This window comes from Aaosphaeria arxii (genome assembly GCF_010015735.1).
Source record: "Aaosphaeria arxii CBS 175.79 unplaced genomic scaffold BU24scaffold_3, whole genome shotgun sequence".
Taxonomy (NCBI): Eukaryota; Fungi; Ascomycota; class Dothideomycetes; order Pleosporales; genus Aaosphaeria; species Aaosphaeria arxii.
Genome location: NW_022983476.1, coordinates 2,024,873 through 2,052,549, shown reverse-complemented (window position 1 = coordinate 2,052,549; position 27,677 = coordinate 2,024,873). Strand labels below are relative to the sequence as shown.

The 27,677-nt window shown below is 50.1% G+C and overlaps 11 protein-coding genes across 11 annotated transcripts; 4 read left to right on the top strand and 7 right to left on the bottom strand.

Moving 5' to 3' along the window:
* The first annotated feature begins 190 nt into the window (after positions 1-190).
* BU24DRAFT_153101 (C4-dicarboxylate transporter/malic acid transport protein) lies at positions 191-1,702 on the top strand. Its single transcript, XM_033521292.1, has 3 exons — positions 191-590; positions 652-948; positions 1,008-1,702. Exons 1-3 carry the CDS (start codon positions 238-240, stop codon positions 1,333-1,335), a joined length of 978 nt encoding a protein of 325 aa, XP_033385912.1. The 5' UTR covers positions 191-237; the 3' UTR covers positions 1,336-1,702.
* A 418-nt stretch (positions 1,703-2,120) lies between these two features.
* Positions 2,121-3,761, bottom strand: BU24DRAFT_332912 (proteasome-activating nucleotidase; the record flags this gene model as incomplete). The annotated part of the gene is made up of 1 exon (XM_033523052.1): positions 2,121-3,761. A coding segment is annotated over one exon (1,641 nt), but the record flags the coding sequence as incomplete, so codon positions are not given.
* Positions 3,762-4,830: 1,069 nt separating this feature from the next.
* On the bottom strand, positions 4,831-5,897 carry BU24DRAFT_388935 (shwachman-Bodian-diamond syndrome protein). The gene is made up of 3 exons (XM_033525024.1): positions 5,419-5,897; positions 5,215-5,338; positions 4,831-5,156 (listed from the first exon to the last, which is right to left on the bottom strand). Exons 1-3 carry the CDS (start codon positions 5,580-5,582, stop codon positions 5,100-5,102), a joined length of 345 nt encoding a protein of 114 aa, XP_033385910.1. The 5' UTR covers positions 5,583-5,897; the 3' UTR covers positions 4,831-5,099.
* A 736-nt stretch (positions 5,898-6,633) lies between these two features.
* Positions 6,634-10,611, bottom strand: BU24DRAFT_152770 (uncharacterized protein). The gene is made up of 6 exons (XM_033521290.1): positions 9,138-10,611; positions 8,729-9,082; positions 8,478-8,678; positions 8,203-8,421; positions 7,920-8,148; positions 6,634-7,870 (listed from the first exon to the last, which is right to left on the bottom strand). The coding sequence occupies exons 1-6, from the start codon at positions 10,173-10,175 to the stop codon at positions 6,723-6,725; spliced, it is 3,189 nt and encodes a 1,062-aa protein (XP_033385909.1). The 5' UTR covers positions 10,176-10,611; the 3' UTR covers positions 6,634-6,722.
* Positions 10,612-11,081: 470 nt separating this feature from the next.
* BU24DRAFT_420602 (26S proteasome non-ATPase regulatory subunit 9) lies at positions 11,082-12,296 on the top strand. The gene is made up of 4 exons (XM_033527517.1): positions 11,082-11,295; positions 11,355-11,427; positions 11,478-11,809; positions 11,948-12,296. Exons 1-4 carry the CDS (start codon positions 11,140-11,142, stop codon positions 12,077-12,079), a joined length of 693 nt encoding a protein of 230 aa, XP_033385908.1. The 5' UTR covers positions 11,082-11,139; the 3' UTR covers positions 12,080-12,296.
* A 293-nt stretch (positions 12,297-12,589) lies between these two features.
* Positions 12,590-13,955, top strand: BU24DRAFT_420601 (GTP-binding nuclear protein-like protein Ran). Its single transcript, XM_033527516.1, has 5 exons — positions 12,590-12,725; positions 12,871-12,963; positions 13,020-13,173; positions 13,235-13,440; positions 13,505-13,955. The coding sequence occupies exons 1-5, from the start codon at positions 12,654-12,656 to the stop codon at positions 13,634-13,636; spliced, it is 657 nt and encodes a 218-aa protein (XP_033385907.1). The 5' UTR covers positions 12,590-12,653; the 3' UTR covers positions 13,637-13,955.
* A 55-nt stretch (positions 13,956-14,010) lies between these two features.
* Positions 14,011-14,505, top strand: BU24DRAFT_152751 (uncharacterized protein). Its single transcript, XM_033521287.1, has one exon. The coding sequence runs from the start codon at positions 14,136-14,138 to the stop codon at positions 14,427-14,429; it is 294 nt and encodes a 97-aa protein (XP_033385906.1). The 5' UTR covers positions 14,011-14,135; the 3' UTR covers positions 14,430-14,505.
* Positions 14,506-15,125, bottom strand: BU24DRAFT_152752 (uncharacterized protein). The gene has a single exon (XM_033521288.1). The coding sequence runs from the start codon at positions 15,008-15,010 to the stop codon at positions 14,582-14,584; it is 429 nt and encodes a 142-aa protein (XP_033385905.1). The 5' UTR covers positions 15,011-15,125; the 3' UTR covers positions 14,506-14,581.
* Positions 15,092-17,351, bottom strand: BU24DRAFT_152763 (uncharacterized protein). Its single transcript, XM_033521289.1, has 3 exons — positions 16,852-17,351; positions 15,245-16,775; positions 15,092-15,189 (listed from the first exon to the last, which is right to left on the bottom strand). The coding sequence occupies exons 1-3, from the start codon at positions 17,255-17,257 to the stop codon at positions 15,174-15,176; spliced, it is 1,953 nt and encodes a 650-aa protein (XP_033385904.1). The 5' UTR covers positions 17,258-17,351; the 3' UTR covers positions 15,092-15,173.
* Positions 17,352-19,023: 1,672 nt separating this feature from the next.
* Positions 19,024-20,591, bottom strand: BU24DRAFT_449214 (UDP-glucose 4-epimerase; the record flags this gene model as incomplete). The annotated part of the gene is made up of 3 exons (XM_033530932.1): positions 19,024-19,271; positions 19,337-19,589; positions 19,641-20,591. 3 exons carry the CDS (start codon positions 20,589-20,591, stop codon positions 19,024-19,026), a joined length of 1,452 nt encoding a protein of 483 aa, XP_033385903.1.
* Positions 20,592-25,621: 5,030 nt separating this feature from the next.
* On the bottom strand, positions 25,622-27,459 carry BU24DRAFT_152496 (glycoside hydrolase family 114 protein). Its single transcript, XM_033521286.1, has 2 exons — positions 26,418-27,459; positions 25,622-26,230 (listed from the first exon to the last, which is right to left on the bottom strand). The coding sequence occupies exons 1-2, from the start codon at positions 27,027-27,029 to the stop codon at positions 25,805-25,807; spliced, it is 1,038 nt and encodes a 345-aa protein (XP_033385902.1). The 5' UTR covers positions 27,030-27,459; the 3' UTR covers positions 25,622-25,804.
* Positions 27,460-27,677: the final 218 nt, after the last annotated feature.

The following is a 27,677-nucleotide window of genomic DNA, read 5'->3' as shown; positions in this document are numbered from 1 at the left end:
ACGCTGCAACTTCTGCGGTCTAACGACCCGGCCTTGACGGAGATATGGGAGGAGGGTACCGATACCCCGCGCTCGCAGTTAGAGACGACGAGGGAGAAGAAGAGACCAAAGTACAAGGAGATAATCCGCCATTTCAGTCCATCGTAAGCTAGAATATCAGACTTCAAAATGCAGTCTCTCCAGACGAATTGGTTCGGTTGTTGCTAACTTGACATTCCCAGATGGTTTTGCGTGACCATGGGCACAGGGGTCGTAGCAACCCTTTTGAATCGCCTGCCTTATAATGGAAGTTGGCTGTACTATCTGTCCATCGTAGTCTTTGTCCTCAATGCCGTCTTGTTCTGCGTGGCCTTGATCCTATCCGTCATTCGATACTGGATGTGGCCGCGTATCTGGACGATAATGAGTCGAGACCGGCATCATTCTCTCTTCCTGGGTGCACTACCCATCGGCTTCACGACGTTAATCAACATGCTTTTGTATGTCTGCGTTCCGGCATGGGGAACTTGGGTTGCCACTCTCGCCTGGGTTCTATGGATCATTGACTCCATTGTCGCGCTCTTCGTTACTTTCCTCGTCCCATACATCACGTAAGATATCAACCCTCTCTATCAACATTCATCAAGTTCAGCTTCACTAATTGATCCATAGGATGACCCACGGCGAACGTTCAGCACTACACACCGTAAACGCCGTCCAACTCCTCCCACTCTCTAGCACTCTTTCGTCCGCCTCGACAGGCAGTCTCGTCGCCGGTGCCCTCCCGAACCCAGAGCATGCACTCTGGACCATGATCGCGAGCTACGCACTCCTAGGCGTCGGACTACCCCTAGTGATGACCGTCCTCGCAATCTACTACCAACGCCTCACGCTGCACCATCTCCCTCCACGAGAAGTCATCGTCAGCGTCTTCCTCCCCGTATCCCCCCTCTGCCTCGCCAGCTTCTCGTAAGTCCTCCCTTCCCCTTCCTCATCCCATCCAATCTAATCCATTCCCCCGTTCCCAGACTCCTCCGCCTCGGATCCGTAGCCGCACAAACGATCCCCCGCAACCCGACCACGCTGAAGTACGCCTCCGCGGGCGAAACGCTCCACACGTTCGGCTGCATCACGGCCGTGATCCTCTGGGCCCACTCGCTCGTCTGGCTCGCGTACGCCGTCGCCTCCATCGCGCACCAGCGCCACTTCCCCTTCAACATGGGGTGGTGGAGCTTCACGTTCCCTCTCGGCATGCTGGCGCTCGACACGATTGCCATTGGGACGGAGTTGGGGTCTGCGTTTTTTAGGGTGCTGGGGACGGTATGTTTTGTTCCGTTTTTCGTTGCGTTTTTATGAGGGTTGAGGTTGGTGCTAATGGGAGTGGGTAGATCATAGCGGTTACGACTATTTTGCTATGGATCGTTGTCGTCGTGGGCACGATTAGGAGTGCGGTTGCGGGCAGGTTGCTATATACGTCGAGTGTGAGTGCGGCCGAGCTGGCGAAGCGGCAGAGGAGCCACCACCAGGATGTGTGAGTTTTGTTGACAATTTACTCGGAGTTCATGTGCGTTTTGAGTTTCGTTTTTGCCCCGATTAGATGGGTTGTAGAGTATGTCGTATGGGGGGAGGTAATTAGAGGGCTTGATGGGGTTGTGTGAGGTTGGTTGTAGTCTGCATTTTGTTGGGGGTAATGGAGGGGCTTGAAATAATGGAGGACAAATCGGTGAGCTTCCTATCTGCTTTGGAGTAAAGATGAGTGGAAGAACTACGATATCACGCCGCCAGGGAAAAAAGAGAAAGCCAAAGTGGAGGTAATATGGTGCGGATAGAAAACCACCACTACCAAATGAGTGTCTCAGTTAATTTTCTGTCCATAACTATGGATCAAGATCCATGCCATGAATAATCTAAACCGATAAGAGATACATCATCACCGTTGAAGAGAGGAAGGAAAAGTCCATCGTTAAGATTTTAAGCCGCATCGTCCACGTCATGCATGAGCCGTTCATTCATGCATTTTGACCTCACCACCAGCCCATCACCACCCACCAAACCCCATACGAACACCTCCATGCCTCTGATAGCCTAACTCAGTTCCTCACAGCAACAGCTTCAACGTGCCTCATACCCCCCTTCTTCGCACCCGCAACCTTAGCCTTGCCACTAGGCCACGAATCCTGCTCCGTGTTGTCCATCTCGGTGTGCAAGACGCGGATGTGATGCTCGAGCACCTTCAACAGGACGTTATCCTGCAGATGAGCAGGGACCTCTACATCATCGATGTTAATTTTCGGATTCTTGAGCTTCTCCTTCTTCGCAGGTGTTGCGGTGGCTTTGTCTTCCGCTGAACCGACAGGCTTTCCGCACTTGTTGCACTTCTCGTTGCAACAGCACGTCTCTATGGCCTCCTCGTTCTTCTGGGCCGTCTCCGGCTCCGCTGGCGTCTTCTCCTCTGCCGCGCGGACAGCCTCGGCGGCATCCACGGCGTCGCCACCCTCGACAGCGAAGTCCTCAGCCTTGTAGCCCCGCGCAAGGCTCAGCAGCGCCATGACGAACAGCTCCTTCATGTACGCGAAGCTGAAGCCCTCAGTCATCTTCGCGATGACGCCGCACAGGTCGGCGGGGAACTCGACCGTGCCGTTCTTGAGCAGCTTCTGCCGCCAGTACTCGGCGTAGAGGCTGCGCTCGGGCTCGCCGGGCAGCTTGAAGTGGTACTTGCGGTCGAAGCGGGAGGGCCGCTTCGCGATGGCCGGGTCGAGGCGGTCGAGGTGGTTGGTGGATCCGATCATCAGGATGCCGTCGTTGGATTCCAGGCCGTCGACCTCGTTGAGGAAGTACGAGCGGATGCTGTCCGTGACGAGGGAGTCGAGGTCCTCGAAGATGAGGAGGCAGGGTGCGGAGGCCCGGGCGCGCGAAAAGATGCGGCGGATGGCGAATTGCTCCGTGTTGCATTTACTGCTGAGCGACTTGATGTACAGGGCGGGGATGCTGTCCGGGCGGTCGTAGAGGGAGCTCATGAGCGCTTTGATGGAGACGGTTTTGCCGTTGCCGGGCACGCCGTGGAGGATCAGGCCTCGGCGCCAGGGGACAGCGAATTGGCGGTAGAGTTGCTGGTTGTTGAAGAAGCCCTGGACGTCGTCGATGATGTTCTTCTTCATCTCCGGGTCGAGAATGACGTCCTCCCACGAGCTGCCGTGGACCGAGTTCCAGAGCTCTTTGCTCTTGACCCAGCGTCCGTCGTCAAACACCCAGATCTCGTTGTGCAACTGGCTCGTCCATTTTCCGCAAGCCAGGATCAAGTCGTCACTCTCCTTGCAGTGTCCATCTTGGACATTCTCTGCCTCGCTGGAACGCGGGTACAGGATGTAGAACACATGCTCGGAACCCAGGTAGAGTTCCTTCCACGCCCCGTGATACACGAGGTACTCTTTGCCTTCCCATATGTATTGGAACCTCGCGAAGCGGAAGTCGTCAGTCAGTTTTCCTGGATGCAATTTCTTCTCCACGCGCTCGCCGACGGGTTTCCATTGGCGAGCCGCGGCGAAGTTTTCGGAGGAGGAGTCCAAGTTCGCGGTTGCTTTGCCAGCAGATGCGAACTCGAGGAGGGAGGCAGTGGATTGGTCGACCTCCGTGACATGGTAGGTTGGGAAGTTGTCGCGGAGGATGTCGAGGAGGACGCTGCGTGTGTCGAGAATCTGTCCGCTATAGTGCTGTTTGTAGAGGCGGATGGCTTCTTGAGCAGCTTCAGCGGTGGCAGCGAAGATATCTCGAGCTGCTGGCATGATGGCAAAGTTGTTGAGGATGGGATATGAATGGTGTTGATTGTAGGCAGAGTAGATGTACGGGAAGTCTGCGTTGATGATTTGAATGGCTGGAAGGAGCACTACGGTATGTATGAAAGAGGCACAGATGACACCAGCTTGGAGGTCGATGTGGTGGAGGACTAAATGTCTTTATATAGGTGCTTCTACTTTCACGTGTTGGCGGCCTCATGTTGCTGGGAGTCTCCACTAAGCTTCTCCTGCAGATGAGTACAAGGGGAAAGTAACTCATCCGTTGAGCATTAGATCATGAGGTTGCTTATCCCCTCCTATGAGGGCTGTGAATTTTGGTGGAACCAGGCAACAGCATGCATCAAAGCGCTCCCAATTTCCGTCCAGGTAAAATGTAATCTGCACCACATCGAGAATGCAGATCAAGATTGGACTGGATACTGATAGGTTGAGGTGGTTGTCATGTCTGGTCGTGCCGTACTTTCAAGGTTGCAAGTAGTAAGAAACATGTAAATACCCGTATGAAACTGTTACCCTACGGAGTGTTGCCTTGGCTTGGACCCTTCATTCTCACCGGTGTGCTTAGTTGCAGTACATATCTGAACGCCGCTTATGTTGCCTGGTAATTGGCTACTGAATGTTCTGGGTGGATTCTGGTTGGATGGTGATGGTCCCCATGACTCTGGTACTTGCATGTTACAAGTATTGTGCGCAAGGGTAGGTACAAACAAGGGAAACTAGAGAGTTTTGATCCTCAGGCCCATCAGTAGCGATCGGCAGCCTTGAAGGGTTGACAAAGTCGTCACGTGAATTCATGTACGAAATTCAATTCAATCAAGACAGGACTTAAACAGATCGCGGGTCTTCGGCAAGTTATGTGTAGTGTCTTTGAGGCACAAAAATAATGCCCCTTTGAACCAAGTCTGGGGTTGCGCGCGTTGGTCACGATGGAGCCATATAAAGGAGAATTAGCGAGGCTGGAGGAGACCATGAAGTGGAATTAGGTTTGTTGGGATAAATCTACGATCACATTGATGAAAAGGCTGAACGAAATCGATCATAATTAACATTTTTATTTGGTGAATTATGTGGATATCATCCCTATAAAGATTCGTTGACCTCGCATCCCAGCAGAGGTACACTTACGAATACTGGCAGAAAGTAGCGGCCATGTCTCAGGCGGCGTCCACATGCCCGAGATGTGTTGAGTACGGATTTTATCCGCTTATGCAAATTGTCGTAACTCGTGACGGTAATATTCTAGAGAGTTGGGCAATGTCCAAAGTTAGGGGCATCCACGCCTTCAGCTGATGGTAAAGGGTGATGCCCTGACCGGGGACAACGTTTCTAGTGTGCGATCGCAGGGCCGTTGGCGATGTTGGTATCACCCTGGCGCTCCTTGTTCTGTGATGACATTATTAGTAAGAAGAATTATTTTGTGCTAACCACAAGATTGACATACCTCGCTCTCCTGTACGGTGCCCTTCTCCAAGATGATCTTGACAACTTCCTCCTCCTTGTGTGTGCCGAACTCAGAATCGAGAGCTCCGTTGCTAGCGCCGTCGAGGATACCCTGGTTGCCTTGCCTAAAAGTTGAACATTGTCAGTAATCATGGTATCTTAAAACACGGCTGGTTCTCCCCGCAGTAGAGGAGCTAAAACTCACTTGTGGGTGACGAAGATCTTCCATCCGCTCACAACCTGTGCAAGGGGGATGGATGAGTCGGCTTTCCAGTCCTTGACGGCCTGAGCGCTGTCGACGAGGATGATGAAGTCATCCTCGTTACCCTTGAAGTGGACCTTGGTCTGACCTCCTTCTCCGCGAGCCATTTTGATTGATGAAGTGGGTGTGGTTGGTGTTTGTTGTGGTAGTGCTGGTGAAAGTGTGGGTACTCAATTGAGACCTTTGAGCTGGTAGATTGGGGAATGTGGAAGATGTGGTGGTTAAGATTGAGGAATAGAAAAGTGGAAGAAGGAAAGAAAGAGGGGGAGGCAGAGTGAAGCTTTTGTAGCTCGTGTGAGCAGTAGCTGGTTGCGAGGTGGAGGGGCTACGGTGGTGACATGAATGAACATACGTCATTGCCAAGCCCGGCCACCCACCTCCCAATTGCGGGACTGTGGACCGTGGACTGACGACTGACGACGGATTGACCATCATTATTACTATTATGAATTGATTGATCGATTGATTGAATCGAGCCCTCATACTTACCTACTCTTACTTGGATTAGGTAGCTAGTCGAAAGGGACATATGAGGTATCAAAGCTTGTATCGCGTCACAACCAACCACATGAACTGATTGCCAACTTTTCCGATCAATCTACGGAGCACGGAAGACTGGACTGGAGACGTGACATATGACGCTATCGTCCCCATAATCTTCCATTCATCTCCATCGTTACGAGTATTAACTACTCCGTATTGTTGTTTCGTTCCGTTGTTGTGGAGGAGTCTGGAGCATGGACAAGATCCAATGACGTCACCCTCTAAATAGACGCAAACAAACATGGCCCCCTCACCCGCTGGAGAACGAGTAACTAGTCGCACAAGCTACACATACCAAACTGGGAGGATTGTCAAAAGCTTGTGCCTGGCATGCGGGTGTGCCTTGCAGCATCAAGCCCAAAGATCTGCAATTGCCGTTGGACTACTTCTAATCGTCCATTTTGTCTATCGCTATGTTTTGAATGCTTGGTCTTGTCGTATCATGTTCGTAAACCAGATATGCCTCCCTAACCCGTACCATGCCCATGCCCGAGCCCATGTTGCCCGATCCGTATCGGATACCTAGACGCCTTCATAGTAATTCCCTAATGCCAGTCCAGCCCCCTATTCCATATGCTTGATGTGCACGTGGAGGCTCCAAGAATGTCTAATCGTTGATCCTAATACCCATCCAAACCACACAGTGACCCAAATGCTGATTGTTGCAATCAAAACACCCTAGCCCCCCTCTGGGACTTCTAGCTCTACAGCCAAAACTTGAACATCTTGCTTTTTGTCTTCAGATATCTCTTATGAGATGTTATACTGGACGACTTCTTGGGAGTAGCCTCCTGCTGTCGTGCTTCACTGGCGGCAACCTTTTCATTCTCCTGAAGGCTACCAAAGTTCACCCGTGTCTTTGTAGGTTGCGCCGTTGCCGAGCTCGAGGTATTCGGAGCAGTCGAAACCCGGACGTCTATGCGGGAACTGGGATCTGTGCGCGGGAGCGTGATAATCTGTGCAGAGAAACGTCGCATGTGTTTGGGTCTCGCAGACATACTCGTCTCTGTCGATTGTTGGAAGCTTGCGGCACGATTTCCCAGGCGCCGCTGCCGACTCGAAGTACCCATGTCCCCAAGTCCGAAGTCTGTAGGTAGGAACGCCGCCGGAGCATTGTGGAAGTCTACCACTACCGGCGCAGGACGTCGCTCTGCCGCCGATCGTGCTCTTAGGTTTCCCTGCGATCTCTTTGATGCCCTGCTCCCAAAGGACTCATCCGAGCGCGACATGCTCAAGCTCGAAAAGCTTGGTGACCGGCGTGAGAAATTGCTCGCTATACTGACCATGCTCAATTTTCGCATGACTGAGTTTGCCGAAGCTCGAATTTGATTCTCCCTCCGACTTCCCATCCCTGGGAATGGTACCACATCTTTTGTCCAGACGTCTTCTAGTGCTGACTCAAGGCGTATTCTCTCGGCACGCCTTGGAGCTAGGATGGGAACATGGCTTGCAGACATGTGTGACTGCGAACGGGATACCTGAGTAGGTGGGAATGATGGCGTAGGCTGAATTGCCTTTTGTATGTGGGTGTTCTTGATCACAACCTGCGTCACATTCATCTTTGCGCCCAGTGTGGCCGCTCGATGAACCGACATTCGCCGCACTAGATTATCTGCATGGCCAAATACTGGCCCGATAGATTTGATATCAAGCGATAAAGATGAAAACATATCTTGCGTAGTGGAGTGGCCCTCCGTCAGATCGGTAGTCTCGCTTGCGATTCGTTCACGTAGTTGAGATTTCCACGCTTCTTCTTCCGGTCCTGAACATGCACTTAGGATGATCTCATGTAATCTATGACCATGTTCAAATGTGAGCTTCCACGTGTGTGGTGCAGTGTAACATTGTAGACCTGATCTCAAGTCAGTAAACCATTACACCAAGTTGCTATAGAGGATTACCTCTGCCATTATCGGGCTCTTCAATTGTTGCGTTGGCAAGCGTGATGGTAGCAACGACATCGTAGGGTGTGAAAAGACGACTCGTAGTTGCGAGGACGAGGCAGGACTTGTACAAACAGCAAAGCATATAAGCACCCTTGGTGCGCTCTGGCGACTGGTACGTTACATGGAGTACTCCGCAGGCTAAGACATGGCCGAGCAATCTGAAAACAACAGCCCGAGAAAGTGTCTGCAGCGCAGGGATTAGTACGTACAATGACAGAGCAAAATCAATTATGCTCACCTGGTCGCGAAAGAGTAGCCGATCTTGAAGTAGCCAAGAAATTTCAATTAGCTTTCGAGCCTTCGGATCGTCTTTCGCTTTGTTGACTTCTCTAATCGTCTCTTGAAATCGAAACAGAGTCTTCTCCAGTTCAGCATGGGCCTCAGGGTCGTCGTAGACGGGAGTGTGTCGGCAAAGGTCGCCAAACAGGAGTGGATATTTGCAGACTCTCTGGATGGGCTGAGGGACATAAATTAGATTTGTCAAATTGACCGGCGTAAGGCAAGAGGTCTTACCTTGATAAGGAGGTCTGAGAATGACAATGCCTTCTTGCTGCTCACTTCTCTGTTGTTCACTGACGATACCAGTTTCGATAATGCTTCAACACCCCGCTCGTATTCGAACCACCCTTGAAGTCCTTTACACGTGGAGGTTAGATCTTGAGACATGGTCGTCCAGTGTGCACCGTACTCTTCGTATGTAAAGAATCGTCTCATCTGATGGAATTGTTAGGACAGAAGCGTAAATGACAGTTCTCTAAACTCACATGTTTGTTGAATATTTTTGCAATCTCACCCGCAGTCTTGGTGTCGGTCGCAAGGGCACGAGGTCTGTGATCGGGAGACCTCCCAATGTCCAAAGAATGACGCAATTTCCGTGTGATTTTATGCTCCGTGAAACGGGTAGTCAAATCAGCACTGTGGAATCGAATATGTTTAGCTCTAGTGACTGGATATGGATCTTGTTGCGCGCTTTGGGTGTATTCCGCGTTGGGCACAACCCTATGAAGATCTGCAAGAAGTTCTTGATGCAGTTGAAGAATCTGAGAGATATTGTGTTGAATGGATGCTCGTTGGTGATTTGATAAGGTGGGGACAGAGGTGAGTATCATGAAGTAATCCTTCATAATGATGTCAGTGAAATGTCTGCAAGATTTCAAGAGTTCGAACACATACATTGATCAGGACCTTCAAATCTCCTATATAACTTTCCTCAGAGGAAATGATCTCCTCAACAATCTTGCGTCGTTGGATCGAACGAAGCCAGGCACCTTCGTCAATGATGGGTCCAAGTGTCACCGGACTGTTGTCGATTGATCGCCTTGCTTCCGATGCACCGCTTTCCCGGTTCCCCAGTCGAAATTTAGTATGAAAGCCGCAGTCTGAGCGTGGTGCTATACTTGCACTTGCTATCGTAATTGAAGCAGTTTTCATAGCCGTAACATAATTCAGAGACGACGACACAGAGTCTGAACGTTTGCGCTTGGGCGGGGCTTCATTATTGCAGGCGACATCAATGGACAAACGCGGCTTTGTGGTTATGGGCTCATCCTGGTGGCCGACCTTTCGGCGTCTCAATGTGCTCATCCATCGTCGAAACGACAGCGACTGTGTGGCTTCGACAGCTGGGGTCTCGTCGTCCGAATCTTGGGTGTCAGATTCCGGCTCGCTTTCGTAGATGTTATGGGTATGATCTTCGGGTAACGGGACGTGAATAGCTTCGTACAGGTCGAGAAGTTCAGTGTCTCCTCCACATTGGTCAATATTCTCGGAACTTGGCGTGCTCAAGTCTTCATGGACGGGGACTATCGTGATCTGCTTGCTGTCCCTCCTCTTCTTCAAGTGGGGCTCTGAAGGTAGCTCTGTCCGCGAGAAAGAAGGTCGTTTTCGACTGATGGCACCTGTACGTTTCAGAGGAAAGTGATCTAATGATCTACTGTCCGTAACAAAAATCTCCTTGTCAAGACTTATGTCGAGCTGTGAGGTAGGGGCAAAAGGGGGCAGGCTCTCTTTGCCTTGGAGCCATATTCCATGCTGCAAGGACTCAATGGTGGCGACGGAGAAGAGAGAGCACGTCGAAGCATTGTTGGGAGTGATGTCTTGCAGAGAATCGAAGGAGCTTGTGGTTAAGGGAGATATCGTGTGGACATAAACATTGTCACTGAAGGAACGCTTGAAGGGGCTTTGCGAGTGAACCGAAAGCACAGAAGCCATAGTCGCCGGGTTGATCGATCCTGAATATTATCGCATTGACCAGTTGCTGGAGATGATGGAAGTTCGAATCGGCATGAAAGATATAGATTATTACTTTCAAGGCCACTTGAAGAGTGGCTTAAGGAGAGACAAGTGGGTCATGGAGGGAAGGGTGAGTCGATGGACGATAGAGGCAGACAAACACCGCCAGATCGTCAAGTCGTTCGAGAAGAGGTTGGAAAGCGCAGAGAGGAAGAGAGAAAGTGCAGCAAGTGCATTCAGTAGGTGCAGAGCGCGGATGATGGATGACTTTCGGAATTGCTAGTAGGTAAGGGTAAGGTATGCCCCAACGCAGGGTAATGGAACGGGCGTGGGCGCAAGACGCCATATTAGGAACTCGAAACATCAGAGCCATCAATGTCATGAACGGGCGGGGCCGTAAACTATCGACTGAAGAGAAAGAAGAGAGAGATGAGGCCATCTTGGGATGAGGCCCAGCCTTACGAGGCGTGACACCTCGCCCCCTCCTGCGTTGGCTTACTCCCTATGATTAGCTCACAAACTCCGGCATGTCACATAAACTGACTGCGACCACGGAACGCCTGATAAGCATCTTGAGAGTTTTGTATGGAAGATTGTTTCAAGTCAGTCTAGGTCAGAGTCGGGATTTTTCAATTGCCTGCGAGAGGTATGGATGTTTCAAAGGGAGAAGGTAGCGGGTAAGAATGTAGGTTTATGTTCTAATGGAGCGTGAAGTCGCGATGCGATGGTTATACTTAAGATGGATGGATGGTATGGGACGGTGCACGGCCCAATCAAGTCTCCTCCCCCGCCGCTCGCCCCCACCTCATACCTACTGTGTAGAGCTTTGGACGAATTAATGTATTAGTGATATCACGAAGCAGCTGAGCTATTCTGTTCGTCCCACCTCTTTACCACCTTGCGCATTATCCATCGACTACTCTTGCGACCGATGGGATTACATATGGACGACATCCATGCACCGACCGTGTCCTCGGGCCCGACCACTTCAGGCCATTCGAATGGCGTACCCAAGGCACAGCTGTCGCTCCAGGAGCTCATAGCAGAGAAGGACAGAGTAGAAGCCGAACTCAAAGCGCTGGGGCAGGTACTCGATTCGGTATGAACAGGCCTCGCAGACTTTCTCTGTGTGTTTCTGTACTGACATTCTTTGGTCAGCACGGCGTGAAAATGACTACCGGCCTCACTACCCTCGATGGATTCCCTCGCAGTGATATCGATGTTCCGCAGAGTTGGTGTGGCCTCTTCATGATTCTTGCCTCGACTGACGGGATTATATAGTCCGGACAACGAGAGCACGCATAATAAGACTGCGAAATGATTATAAGGAGCTTATGGACCACATCGAGAAGGGGCTTCACGCACACCACGCTCGCCTTCAGCAACAACAAGCCGAAAACAATAACACCACCGCAGGCCGAAGTCTAGCGAGCGGACCTGCATCGAGTGCTTTGGAGGCGCCATTCGCGAAGGTCAACAGCATCGTGGCTGGCAGTCCGGCAGAGTCTGCAGGTCTGAAAGTGGGAGACAGCATAACAAAGTTTGGCTGGGTGGACTGGACGAATCACGAGAAGCTCAGCAGAGTTGCGGAAGCTGTGTCGCAAAATGAAGGAGTGAGTTGTCCCCATAACGCACTGCTGGCTTGCATGTACCCGTACCCTGCACGAAATCCTCGTGAGAGGATTTTTGCTGCAAGACATGCGCTCGTTAGGCTGGCATTTTCATAGGTATCTGAGCTAACGACGTCACAGCTGCCAATTACTGTAAAAGCGCTACGACAAAGCGCGACAGGTGGGCCGTCGGAGTCGGTTGAGATGCAGCTCACTCCAAGACGGAATTGGGGCGGCAGAGGCTTGCTGGGCTGTCATCTGCTTCCTTTGTAAAGTTTCCCTCATCTTCTCTTCTATCTATCTAGCTGAGGCTGCTGATGGGCCAGCGGCGGCGATTGCTGCGTGGCATGCATGGAATGGACCATACCTTTTTCGCGTTGGCAATAGCATGATATCCCCGGCGTTAAGAGATTGTAAAAGCACCTATGAATGGAAGATGGTGTGGAAGTGCTTTCAATATAGTAATGGAGTGATAGAGTGATCATGTTTACCTATTATTGTGTGCCTCTTTGCCTACGCTGCAGACTTCCTGCCTGCTAGCTTTGCTGCCTGTGCCTGTGAAAAAAACCGCCAAGCCACGCCGCACGGGCCTGCAAGATCCTCACCGCCGGCACCAACCAGGTCATAAAACATCGCCAACATCACCCTCTTTTGCCCCACGGTATCACTCAAACTTCAATCCACCACCCTCTCTTTACACAACAACTGCGCCCGCAAAAGGTAAGAGTCGCAATAGTCTTTTAAAGCGCCCCTCTCCCTTCTCTGGATTGAGCTAATTGTTAGGTCTACAGCGATCGCGCACACTCCACACCACACTCCGTCACCCCGCTACAGCGAATACACAACCATGACTGAAGCAGCTGCCAACGATACGCCCACCTTCAAGCTCGTCCTTGTCGGTGACGGTGGAACTGGAAAGGTAGGAAATATTTACCGGTTTATTTTTTCTCTTTCGCGATTTGGAAGGGCCGGCAAACGCCTGGAATCAAGATTTGACGACCGATAAACACAGCAACCGCATCAGCTTTGATGGCCAAACATGCGCTAACTTTCATCTATCATAGACCACATTCGTGAAGCGCCATCTTACTGGCGAGTTCGAGAAGAAGTACATCGCAACCCTCGGTGTTGAGGTCCACCCTCTCGGATTCACCACCGTACGTGACAGCCTATTGCCTCCGTTCGAGGTTTTTCTAATGCTAATAAAATCTAGAACCTTGGTCAGATCCAGTTCGACGTTTGGGACACCGCTGGCCAGGAGAAGTTCGGCGGTCTTCGTGATGGATACTACATCAACGGACAGTGCGGTATAATCATGTTTGACGTTACCTCGCGTATCACATACAAGAACGTTCCCAACTGGCACCGTAGGTTTCACTCAAATTGTTATCCCGTTGACTCTGGCGCATCACTTACCACATGAAATAGGTGACTTGGTCCGTGTTTGCGAGAACATCCCCATCGTCCTCACTGGAAACAAGGTCGACGTCAAGGAGCGAAAGGTCAAGGCCAAGTCCATCACTTTCCACCGCAAGAAGAACCTCCAGTACTACGACATCTCCGCCAAGTCCAACTACAACTTCGAGAAGCCCTTCCTCTGGCTTGCCCGAAAGCTCGTTGGCAACCAGACTTTGGTAAGTTTCACTACGGCGAACTACTGTATTGACGGAGACACGTTACTGACATTGCATCGTCCAGGAATTCGTTGCCGCGCCTGCCTTGGCTCCCCCAGAGGTCCAGGTCGACCAGGCTGTTCTCGAGCAGTACCAGAAGGAGATGGCAGACGCTGCCCAGATGCCTCTCCCCGACGAGGACGACGCCGACTTGTAGATAAAACGACACGAGACAATGACTCTCTGCTAATATGAGAGCTTTTCACGGACATGACATGAGGAGGAAATTTGGGATACCTGGGCGGAATATGCAGATGAGATGGGCTCTTCATGCGAAAGGGAGTCTTGGACATTACTAGCAACAAATATGGTTGGGGATTCCAAAGTGGAGGAGAAGCCGCATGGTTGGGATGTTAAACGGTGCTTCTTATAAAGAGGGAGATTGCTGGGCTAGCCGGCGTCTCCAAACCGAAATAGCTTAGACGGCTCATCTCGAGACTGCTCTCCAGTCTCGTGTGACCAGTTCCTTTCTGCAGATTTACGTTCCCTCGTGCATTTTGTGGTAACCGGCGGCGATGGCCGTACATACATACCTAACATTTATACATCCACCCACCGAAAAAGTCGCCGTAGGAATTAGCTACCAGTGGCTGTCCTACTAACAAGCCAGACGGCCAGCAAAGACGACGGCACGTCCCGAGCGACACCGACGAATCATGCTGCCAGAAAAAAACTTTTTATCCCCCATCGCCCTCTTCGCTGTCCCCTTCGCTACTCTGGTACCACGCGAAGCCCTTTCCGGACCAATCACCCGTTTTGACGTCACTTTTCTCGTCCTCTCCATACCTACGTGCCCCACCATCGCTGTCTATTACGGCATGTCGAGGTCAGCTCAGTTCATAATCACCATGTGTAGTCTGTGCTTTGGAACGATGGATATAAGTATAATAAGTTTCGTCATTTTTTTTTGTAAATATATATCTATACGGGGTGTTTACTACTTCGAGTGATTAATTATGTAAAAGCGTAGATGGTAAATATATGTCTGGACAGCCGGGAGACAGAAAAGAAGATACATGATTTCCGTTGACAGACAGCGAATGGAATGCGGAAGAATTAGGTTCAAAATAGAAACGGACGATTGTGGGATATTGTGGAAAGCTTATCGAACGAAAGGTCCAAGTTGGTATAGATAGAAAGATAGATTAATAGAAAGGCGAGACAGTCCGATGAATGGGTGACAGTGACAGTGGATTTGTCGTGTTGTACGCCGGAGAGATCGTGGGTGGTCGACATTTCGGTAAATTAGATGAATGTCTGATCGGAAGACGCAAGTGACGCTGCAGAAGGCTGATGAAGAAAGGTTCAAGCGCGGCCAAGCTTGTATACCGTTACTATGAAGCGAAAAGGTCGTGATAGCTGCTTTTGGTGCCAAGGCGGAGAGAACAAGAGGCCCTACTCCAGGAGGTTTGCGTGGTAGATAGAATCGACAGCGAAAGAAGATTCGAATGTAGGACGGTTGGTAACCCAAAGAGGCGATTAGAGGGGACTGGAATGATGTACAGCATAAAGCGAAGGAAAGAAGAAACATGAATAAGAGATTCGTGAGTGGCTCTAAACGTCTGCAGACGTTTGTGGTCGTCCTGGGTCGTCTTTTTTTGGTCGTTAATGGAGCAACCCCCCCGATCTGGGTGTTGTATTTTGTGTTTGGCACTGGCCTGAATTTGCTCAAATATCATGGACATTGTGGTCAATTACGATTTTAGCATTCTGGGAATTGATAGAATTAGTAGGGCGATCCATAACGAAAGGCATGGTGACTTACGGTGCAATCAATTGACTGTAGGTTTCGACTGGGACCATGCTTCCCTCCTCAATTGCACTCCTAATGATCTCGTCTTGGGCGATATTGTTCCAGAGATGAATGCTCATGGCCTTCTTGCTGTTCCAGAGTGTATGCGCCACACCCCGAACTTGGCCAAGGACTATGTGCGCTATCGGCCATGTGTTACTGTACTGTTGTAGTGTGCCCACGTCCAGTCGGATGCTTTGCTTGATAATGTCGTCCTGACCATCTGGAACTAAGAAAGACCAATAGGAGAGATGGACTACTGATGCCATAACTACCACACACGTGAAGAAAGGTGTGTGGTGAATCAATGACGCTGGAAGTTTGATGAGGGAAGATATGTTTTCAGCAGCGGTAAGGCACTTTGCTGTATGAATCTCGCGGGTCTGAGTGGGCAGTAAGATCTGGCCTGGCTGGACGCATAAATTTACGGGGGCAACTGGGTTGAAGCCAAGATTGGAACGCGGGCGGTGGAGCATGATAGTGCTACCGTTATTCACCATGTGGGCCTGGAATAGAACCTCATCCACTTCTCCATGGGTATTTACGATCTCAGTCATAGATACTGGGAGATTGAGACGCCAGTTGGAGAGGTACGTATCCACAACATCGACGGCATGATATTGAAAGCTGCCATCCAAGCGCGCGACTTCAAAAACCTTGCCCAGAATCCGTATAGCATCGATAAGATAGGTGAACGAGGAAAATACCAACTGCTCGGCGGCAAATCCACTATCGTCATAATCTTGAAGCGTCTGGGGATATGGAATCTGGCCCGTTACGTATTGGTGTGTAGTGCACGGCAATGGCACATCTGTCGCGATATCCTTCAGTCGGAATTGAACGCCAGGGTTCACGGCAGTCAGCATCCCGTTGGCAGTGAACATGGACCACCAAGTTCTCCTCCAGCTTTCTTCGAGCACCGGATCTTGGCAACCATGAATGATGGAGAAATCTGCCCGTTGCATACCAAGCTCTAATGTTAGAGCATGGGCTATGCTGAACACTTGTGCAGATCGTGGCACATCGTTGTTGGCGTGCAAACAAATGGCAAACAGCAGCAATGCTTGCACAGAGTACCCATCCTTGGGGTAATTGTGGCCCATGATCATCCTATCTAGAGCCTCGCGGTAGCTCTGTGTAGGGAGTGCTGGCACGAAAGACGAACCAACATAGTGAACAGCAAATTCGAGCAGTGGCGCCCGTCGCTCCTTAAAGACTTGCAGCAGCCTATGGCGAGGCAAACAGAAAGGATGTGCGTTGAAGAAATAATAATAGAAGGAGGAGATAGCATCTTGAGGCAAGTTCTTTGACTGGTCAAGCCGTTGGGTTCCATCCAGATTGTACTGAGTACTTGGCGGCGATAACGTGACGACACCAACAGTACTGGGGGAACTGTCCAAAGAGTCTACGCGCACGCGGTCGACATATGGATATTCTGGCGATGACAGTTGAACAGCACTGACTGGTCCAATGCTGGTTGGTGACAGATTGGTGTTTAGTTGCCCTATCGACGTGGTTAGACTGTGAGATCCCGCCTGAAGCAACACAAAACGGAGACGACGGATCAAATCAAAACGGACCTGGAATTGGCGCTGCCGTGGAATTCTCGCCAGTTTTGTTCTTTCTCTTTCCTTTCCAGCCCCGGCGGGACTTGATGTAGGTACACTCTGCCCCCTCTGATCGACATCGAGAACAGCGCACACCACCGTCGCATTTGAGATGGCGGCTTCGACACGGGACGCAAGCAACAGCAACAGAAGTTCGCGCTGGTTGCGCAGCGCGCCCGTTTTGCGCATTGCTATCCGACTTGGGAGTCTGCGCTGGGGGTGTAGAGTTGCTATGTACACTCTCCAGAGTTGTAGAGCTGCTGCCGGGCGAGAGGTGCAGGGCAAGATTGCTGGAATCTGACAGGTCTTGACCCCAGAAGCCGGCGTCCACGGCAGCCGAGACGTGAGCCTGCGGTGCTGTAGCCGCATACGACGCCATGAATACAGCAGCAATGAAATATGTGCAGATGCGATTCAAAGTCTCTGATGGTTCTCTTGCTTGCGAATCTCGTGATTCTTGGGAGAAGTTGCGGGATGCCGGTCAACGGGCGGACTTGCCAGCCAGCGTGAAAGGGCGGATGGGAGACGCTAATCCGACTCTGGACTAGCATCGTAACTCAAAACATCAACATATCTGCCCTTGCATCGTCCTGCTTTCAACACTCGCACATTTGATGACCCCTCGTGCGACTCATACACCCACTTTGCATGTTCGAAGTACGAACTACGGAGTGGGAACCTAAGAAACTGGTCGATGTTAATAGCCGAGTGGTGATATATTTGCTGTGGACCCACGATAACGTCCTACACGTATGCTTCCCAGACATACTGAGGATGAACTGATTAATTCGCAATTGATGGTGGCCATCCGGCCTGCAAATCGGTCGCTATATCAATTCATCGGGTTTTAGTACTACTTCGAGGCCATAAGAACATAACGGACCTGTGCTACTCATGTTTTTTGCAAGGTACTCCGTACTGCAGCCGTCTTTCTTGCACGTCATACATACATATGGAAAGGTCTTTCCCTCTGTCAGACTGATGCCTTCAAAAGTTGCATTCGAAGCGATTAGTATAATCGGTTCTGATTATTCTAGAACATAGGCCCACATATATACAATATTGGATACCAAAGTCCAAATATTAAGGTCCAAGCACCATTTTGCTGGAAACATCGCACATTGGCTCGATATATTCCCACCAAGTAGCATATCTACAGTACGTGGGGGCATATCTAATAGACTCTAGTAGGTGTACTATCTGGAACATATATCCCGACTCCATCTATTGTCCTTATCTGCTACTCCTAGAAGCTGACGAATACAATACGTGGGCAACCACACTCCCAAATTCTTGTAGCGGGGGTCCGATAGTGCCCACTGACATTGCCACTCCCCTTGGTCTACCTCAAAAACCTCAAAAAGAAGGCAATTCCTCACATTTCATCCATTTTACAACAAATTCAAGTATACTCATTCGCGTTTCTTAGGCAAACCACTCCGCAGCACATCGCCGTCACGCCGTAGACACTTTACGTCATTGCATTTACACTCATTCGGAGGCAAGACAGGCTGGAAAACTGCCAATGCTTGTCAGAATCTCAGTTTCATTCGACTGTTGGAAGACACATTGCTTTTCTGCGGCATTTTTGGTCATTGCTGTCTTTCAAGTGTACTTTTGGCACAAACTTGACTTCGCCAAGAACCGAAGAGCACGGATAAAGGGAATCAAGCAAGATAGATTTGCTGCAACCAGTTGGACTTCATCGAAGTCGAGGAGCTGATTGGATACAAACCCGGACCCTCTGACCTCGTGAGCTTCCATCTCAAGAGAAAGAGCCTGGGCAATAAGGGAAGGGCATGAGCAGGAACTCAAAGGGCCACAAGAAGGCATATATAGCTGCTGGGAAATTGTTCAACTATCAACAGGGCGCGTCGTCTGGTTACACCCGCTACGAATGAGAACACATGAATATTCATGGACGAAGACAACAATGTTAGAAAGGTTTATTAAACTGTGGATGCTACATGGTACTACGCTAACCACAAAGCTTCCATGGAAGCCAGATCAAGATATGCAATAGGTAAAATGGTATATCAACACACATACGACGACGCCAACGCCCGTGTAACCATTGCGGAACCGAGTTGAAACAGCGAGTCTAACCAGACTGCCCACGCCAATTCTCCACCGTATTGGCTGGCACTAGCAGATCATCTCATCAGAAGTCTGTGGATTGCATCTAGCCTTGGTGAAGTTCCACACATCCACCGAACAATCGGCGAGTGTTTTCCGTGCTCTCCACTGCAGCTCTGTCTCTGCTCTCCGGACCTCAGCTACACAGAAACCTACATCACCGGCCCTGCGATCAGTTTCCCGGACTGGGATCTTCCTTTCCGAAGCAGTTTCTAAACTCTGTACGACCTCCCGAACTGTATGGCCTCGTCCGGTACCTTGATAATGTCAGTTTTCGTGTCGGAGAGTAGATATGTTGGGAGTCTAGGAATATTCAACATACCCAGGTTGTAAGCTCTGAATGGAGCCTGGATTCGACCGGATGCCGATGCTGCCAAAGCAGCAATGTGACCTTGGGCTAGATCTACAACGTGGATGAAGTCTCGAACAGCTGTGCCATCGGGGGTACTCCAATCAGTACCAAAGATATCCAGGACTGGCTTAGTGCCTGTAAGAACTGTGGCGACTACTGGAATGAGATTGCTGGGCTTTTGTCGAGGATCTTCGCCAAGAATTCCAGATTCATGGCAGCCAACCTATTTTCCCCGTTCAGTTCATGCATAGCCCGAGACAAGGAACGGACTTACCGGATTGAAGTATCTCAGCGCTGTTATTGACCAAGAGGGGTCTGAACGCGCAATGTCCGCCAGAATGGATTCACACATAAACTTTGATCGACCATACGGGGAAGTCAGGCCCATGACCCCGGGAGATGCGTGCCTTTCTGATCCATCGTCGTCGTGGAACGTTTCCGGGTGATGCACGCAAAGTTCTTCACGAAGAGGAAGCCCGCAGTTGGCACCTTCACCGTAAACGGTTGCGGAGGAGGAGAAGACGAAGTTCTTAATCCCGAACTCCTCCAGGAGGCCCAAGAAGTCGACCATACCGCACACATTATTGCTGTAGTACTTCAATGGCATACGGATGCTCTCTTCCACAGACTTGTATGCAGCGAAGTGTATCACACCTGAGATCCGAGATGTGCGTTGGACAACGGCGTTGGGAGCATCCTCCGGTTCCAGGTCTATACCTGAGTCGGTCCGCTGAAGAGCTGAAAATGGGAAGCGTGCAGAAAGCGCGCCAGTACCTTCCTCGGAGAGTTTGTGCATCTTATTGCCAACCGAATATGTCGAATAGCTGGCAAGTACCGACCGCATGCAAGGACTCCGGTAGTCAAGTTGCCGGAAATGCAACGAAGGCATGCTTTTCCCGATGGTTGTGAAGTGTTCCAAAGCCAATGCTTTGATACGTTGCAGCACGCTTTCATAAGAATTGCTAAGATCATCAATGACAAGAACATTGTAGTTCTCCTTGAGCAGCTCCAGAACGGTGTGGGAGCCAATGTAACCCAACCCGCCGATGACCATGATGAAAGGAGCGCCGCCGGCGATATCAAGGGGGTCTGCTACCACATCATCATCGAACAGGAGTGACCGCTGAGTGTCTGGTGTGCTGACTGTTTCGGCGGAATTCGAATCTGCCAGTGAAAACATTGACAACGAGGGTGAGGCAGTGCCTGAGTTGGTAATTCCCTCCATGACGGATAAAGCTAATGATTTTGACAGGAAAGAGCGTGACCAGCTGAGTGCCGCGTCAGGAAAGAATGAGGAAAATATCTTATATATGTTGAAGCTTTTGACAGCTTACTCTGACCCAATTAGGCAGAACAAATGTGGTGCAAAAGTTTTACCAGCTGTCGCCCAATATCGTTTATTCTAGGCCGCCCTTGGCATGCTCCGGCGGCTTCATCCCGATTTATTTTGGTCAAACGTTGGTGCTCTGGTCTAGCACTTTCAAATATACTCTCCAACATCGGTTATAATCCCTGCCCCAATATGTATGCCATCATGTTTCCTAAGTGCTCCTACGAGGCGCAATGTCGCTGCCTCGAAAGGCTTTCGTTTGATTTTACGAGAATGCAAGCTGACCGATTTGCTCCAGTCGACATACTATCTCGCCGCCGCGATTGTTGCCGTTCGAAAATTCTCAGCTAGGGATGCTTCTGCAGCGCACTCTAGCCAATTGCCTCCACAGATCTCGACCCTTCCAGGCCTGTCAGAACTCACATCAGACACACAGGCGCATGCACACTCTAGCTATCTCTCTCTGGAAATGTCCAATTCAAGCAGGCGATCTATGCTGCCACGGACTATTGAAAGCCAAGGGTGTATCGGTGATTGTACTTCTCTACTGTTTTCTCCTGCAGATGCGTGCGAACTCGCCTCAGAGCAAGACGATTCCCATTCCCGGAGACTCGACCAGGTACTGGCAAATCCACAACAGGGCATCATGCTACCGCGCATGCAGTTCACGGCAATCGTTAACCCGTAGACTGAACCGGGTGAACGCGCTCTGCCGGAAATGAGCCATACGCAAGCCATTCAGTCATTGAGTGCATTCGGTGTTGGCCGTACTATCGGACATGCTTCTACCACGTGGAATAGTAGACGACAGAACAGTCAACAAAGTCGCAATTCGAGACGAGAAAGGTGACGGTGGCGCTTCTTCGGACTAAAATGAGATCTTCTCTAGCCCAACTTCTACCAAGGACGTTCCGCACCTGCGTACTTTCGCAACTTTTGCTCACTACTACGATCACGGCTCAAGGGAGGTTTCGCTGCATAGAGAAGAAAAACCACACCAATCTCGGCATTGGGCGACAGGTGTGGCTTCGAGCACAGCCCGAAGGCAGTGGGTCCCCGATATATAGGCACCCATACTGGTGGTCGACCGTGGTGTATCTTCGACTCTGATTTGATGTCTCAAGATTGGGGTACCAGCTATCGGCAGTTGTAAGTGTCAAGGCTGATGGTGCATCGCAGTCCACAATCCAGGTGCTTTGTCTCAATCGCCATCATCTTAGATACCTAAAATCTCAGGGTTCATTGACTTCATAATAGATCTCATGCTTACACCAGCATATATGGTAAAGTAAGCTTACTGACGAAGGACTCTCAGTCATGTGATCATGAGATACTCTAACAGCAACGATCCAGCTCTGTCCCTCTGCTGCAATGTCGCGTTATCTTTCATCACAGCATGCGCCAGTATTAGGAGGGAAAAGTACTTTTCACAAGACGCTCAGCCATGATGGACTTTGATCGTTACTGATTCATTCAATCCAATCGTTGATACGAAGAGTGCTGCTAAACCATTACCCATTAGAGGGTCATCCTGCTACCGCCATCATATTCCGAGACTGTGGGTATCACCTACGCAATCACGATGCGGGTTTTATTGATTGACGAGAATTTCCTTTCAGGGATCCCGGACAGGTTCCTGATCTGTGGGACACAGTCATGATTCCCGGCCGAGATGCAACTTCTGGAAAGACGGTGTGCATCTTCAACAACGCAGGTAAACGTCATGTTCCTGTCAATCAGACTGAACAAGATGCTGATCATTGAGAAGGAAAGACACTAAGCAAGTCATTTTCTTGAATTCGCGACGTATAATGAAGGCTGATCACCCATTGTAGTATTATTGTTGTTGTGTATCGAGGTGTTGTCTGACCAAATATGCGGTCCGTCACCCCGCCGGAAGAATCAAAATGTTGCCATCCTCAGGAACATAAGTGGTGGGCTGAAACGAGGAAAAGATCGGCAATCACACTAGGTCCCTCTCTGCGAACAAACACTGTCGTTCCCTTCAACCCTGAATGGATTCGACTGGCATAATCGCCGCTTTTACCATACAGGGCAAACAATCCCTGTACTAATCCTAGTTGGTCGCGCTAAATTCGCGTGATCACTCTATTTCAACCCTACCTGCTCATCTTCCTGCAGATATCCGGCTACAATGGTCTTCCGCGGGCCTTGTTCTCCATATTCTACTCTAGCATAGGGTACGTTGATTCTCCCCTGACCCCGCGATGATACATTGGTTGAGATCAATACTGTTCCTGCTTGGATTGATGTGGCACTTGAGATTTGCGGCTCCACAATGGAGGATCTGAGGGTAGTTCCGTAACATTTACATCGAGATTCGCCTAGCTGGCCGGGAGTAATTGTCCCGTACATACATATGCATCCAAGGAACGAGGCTGATCATCTATGTAAACAGGACTAGCGATTCAATCAAAACACACGCACTTACCCGTTCCTGGGACGCCCTGGTACTGTCGATTTCGCAGTTGGAATCCGCCGTAAAGGAACCCCACATGCTCCGTCATCCTTTCTGGCATTCGTTCGGTGGCACAGCATCACTGTTGCAGATTTCACCGTGTTCTCTCCTGCACTTCGCACTGGATCCTAAGCTTAGCCAAGGGGAAGCTCAAACTCAGTATAGGAGTTCGAGAACATGCAAGCCCTATTGTCTATACGGGTAACGGCACGAAGCTGCTCTTGGGAATCTATTTTCAGCTCCAAAATCTGCAAGAACTCCTCTTGTTCGATGCCAGCTCAAGGTCATCGCATAGGGCACCCCTTTCGAAAGCCGTATGCGGGTAGTCTTCTGGGTTACAACATCTGAATCTTCCATCAGAGAGACACATCTAGCCACTTTAAAGAGTTTTGTAACATACTAATCTGTCAGTGGAGCACTTAGAGGCTATAAGGAACACTAGGGACTCAAGCTCTGTTGTCAAGCAGCGGCTACATCGACTTCCGCGGCAGGCAGGGGATTTTGAAATGTCCCTTATCCAGTTTGTTGTTTTCCGCAGGCTATCTTCTTCTTCTTCAGGGCTTTGGCGTGCTGCCACCCCCACACTCTCAGATCCCGACTTCGTTTTCATTTCTTCTATCGTACGACGTGAGGCTCCTTGAACTATCACTTTCATCGAATCCTCAAATACGAGCTGCGGAGATTGTACATGCAGGTGGCGAGCATTATGGGAGCTTGAGGCATCAAAAGGCATCGACTTACTGGAATAGTAGACTTCCAGTACGGCGACTGGTCGCGCCACCTTGGGCCTCAACCATGTAATGTGTAGAGCGAACCGGGCCTCCAGTCATTCTCTCAAGTAGCTTCATCGTGATCCTCCACCTTCGCCTTGGCAGTGAGCGTGCCCTGAGCGCAAATTCTGGGCAATGTCCTTGTTCGACACCCCTGATCAGTATCCAGCTGTTCCTGGTTGTCATGCTCACTCGATTCAGAACACTTTTGCATTGCAGGAAATTTCCAAAGACTGGGCTAGCGGCCGAAAGTCCCACCATGGAATGTCAATTCTGGCATGAACACGAAGACGCGAAAGTCCGTACCCGGTGCGATCGCCGCAACCTCCAGGCGTTCGAGAGTTCGGAGAATAGGGTAAATGATGGGGATGACTTAGCATCGTTCCAGGTTCCAGACTTCGTTTCCCTTCTGCGTATCAATTTTCATGGGAGTATATGCTCGTTGCTGCATGCAGAGAGCAACCGACAGTGCAGAGCAACCTCGACGCCCCATCATACGCACCAGCACCGCTACTTCATCGCAAGAGTGTCAGATGACCAGACCGAGTCGGACCACAGTCAAACATAACCCAATTCCGTCTCAAATTCGGCAAGCAGGAAAACCCTGTCACATAGATATCGATACAGCTTTTTCAAATTGACCTTTGTGTAAATATTCGAAGCTTTTACATCGAGGACGCGTAGTCCCTGTCCATTTGCACTCTGGTTCGGAGCCGAACATGAGCGCACTCAATGTTTTTGTCGGTATAGCAGTGCAACACAGTCGAAAACCACCCCCCTGTATCAGATCTCAGGGCATTCAGATCTCAGAACATTTGGTCCGCATTCATCCGTTGGCGAAAGCTTGGCTTGATTTGGCTCCCCTGGCGCTAGGATTGCGACTGAGCGGGCAGCGGGATGTCTGACAAAACAGCGTATCGCCCACTCCTTTACGAAATACCACAGATCGCCAGGAAGGAGCCTCACTACCTTCCAGGTCGGGCCCCACCGACCGCGCCACCTATGTCAGCCTACCATCAAAATGTATCTCAACAGTTGGCTTTCGGTAGTGCATTACCCCAGATTCGCTTGACCGGTTGTATCCAGACCCAACCAATATCACATCCCAAGTATAGCGAAAAATTCGGATTACAACCTAAGTAGATCTTTACTAATCTAGCACAAATACTGCGGGTGCGCGGAAGTTGGGCTTCGGCAAAGCGGCGACAATATCACGATCACTTCAAAAGAACGCAAGATGAAATATGTAAGGCGCATAAATCACCGCTGATAAATTGAATGGGAAAAAATTCACACGATGCAGGAAGTGGCAGCTACTGTCTGGCTCCATCCCCATTGCAATCCCCAACTTTCGGCAAGCAATCGCGGGTGAGGGGTTTTCCTACTTTCTTGCTCCCAAGTACCTTGACCAGGGAACCATGCGATTTGACTTGGAGAAGAAAATTCTCTTTGATTGAGCTGACGAAGCCTACCCAAGGTACTGCTTGAAGCATTCAAGTATGCACCCCACAAACCTGCACCCCACAGTTTCCGTAACTTTGCAGTGTTGCTGCCGCTTGTATGCCGCTCGGCATGAAAGAAACACGTGTGGGTAGCATGCGTCCGTGAGAGGTGAATATCGCGACATTTGCGGGAATGGTCCATTGGAAGGAATTCTTTCGGGTTTTTTCTTGTTAGATGAGGCTGCGTCATCTTTCTACCGTGCTCTGTTTCCGAAGAGCGGCAACCGTTGCCTTTCGATCGCTCCGATTCCGGGTTCATCTGTAAACACCCGCCGGAGGCATCAGATCCATCATACTGCCTGGTCAAACTCGGTTGGAAAATTTACTTTCGGTGGAATAGACTTTTGTAGGATGAATTTAATGGTTCGGACTTGTTTCGTTCATAGTCGTAGTCATCACCGTGCCATCACAGGTCTCCACCCAACCGTTCAAGTCCATGGTCTTGAGCACTGTGCTGAACTGATCACTTCCTCGCGCATCTCCTTCTCTTGAGCAATATTTGTTTACCGTGTTCGCCCTCAGTCCTTCCTTTCCTGCCCCGTCCGGATACTCGATATGGAAAACGGGTTTGTCATCTTGAATGAAGGCTGCGAAGGTCGAACACTCAGAGTGTTCCACGCATTGTTCGTTTACTGAGAAATGTACGATCGGGAGAACGTTCTTAATGATGTCGCCGGCGTTCTTGAGGCCTAGGGTAAGGTTTAGAGGCGAAGTGATGTTGGACAGGTAGGACATGAACGAGATAGAATCGTCCGCTGTCAGGGAGAGCCCATTCTCATTTTGCTGTTCAGTGTGTCAGTACAGACTTTAGTCGACTTTGTTCCACTCCAACTCCCATGGTTTCACTTCCAAAATCCATCAATAGCATGCTATCGGCAATACCGGCAAGCTGCAATCATTGTCTTATCATACTTCCTCGTCTGGACCACACAGATCGTTCAAGGAACTTGCAGAAACAAATTGAACTTACGAAGCCGTCAACATTGTCGGGGTCTACGCCGTCACATCCTTTGTGGTGGGCCAACTCCACCCTACCCTTCATGATTCTCCTCACATTTTCGCTGCCCAACTTGATCCATTTCTCTCCTGGCCAGCCCTGAAGGTCTGCACCAATGTCGTTCTTCTCGAATTCGGCGCTATCCGGTCGATATGGCTCATAGCTCCCTCCACTAAAATAGCATATCACTTTCTTCCCCAGCTTGTGTAGCGTATGGATGGTCTCTTTGGTTGTGTCGAAAAGATCGATATCGAAGATGTCCACGTCCGGAGTTACAGAAGCAGCATCAGCATTAAGGGATGGTGGATGCAGAAGCATGATCTGCCAGGTATCATTGACCTTTGGCCTCCAAGCCAATCGCGATGTTGGTGTTGGAAGCGGAGACGATGTAGGCGTAGGTCCGGAGTCGTTATCACCATCATCACTACCACCATTCCTGGTCAGACCAACACCCAAACCTACCCCCAGTCCAATCGCAATGACCAAGAATGCGGCAGCGAGTATGATCAACCATTTCTTCCTGGAGTGTCGATTAGGAGAAGGATTGGGTCCAACGGCAAGTTTAGAATCCTGAGAGTCGGCCATGGCTTTTGTATATAAATGTTTCCCCCTCCAACTGGCTTTCTGATCAGGGGTGGGGAACGTTGTGCTCAAGAATGATGTGATATCCCCTCACAACCTTTTTCAGCCGACGTAATCCAAGCTTACAACCAAGAGAAAACCGAGGAGAAATAATTATGAAGTATCTCCACTGTACCTCCGCAGATCGATCGGCGGATGCGGAAGGAAGCCTCGAAACAGTAACGATTTCCCTTTTCGGTATCCTCAGGCTGGGCTGATCGCACTGTTTTTGCAAATTTCGCTTTGAAGCACGATGCTCAATGGCCGAAAGCGATAATATTTAATTTTGCGAACCCCGTTTTGGGTATATGGATGCTGGGCAAGCTTGGTATTGTCCAAGTGACAAGGCTCTTGGTGGGAATATATCCTCTTTATGGATGAATGGTCTCTCTCTTGAGTTCAATTCACAAATGAATTTTCTGGGGGCGCAGCAGCACTTTGATACAGCTCACAGAAGGGCCGAATGCTTCAGGGGAATTGTGACGAATCTGATGTCTTCCTGGCTATGCATATGGCTCTTTTCAGAAACAGAGCAGATGAGATTGACGGTATAGATGGCGGAAAGCGGTCGTTTGGGAAGTGCAGCCGCCTCTCCAGTTTAATATGGAATAA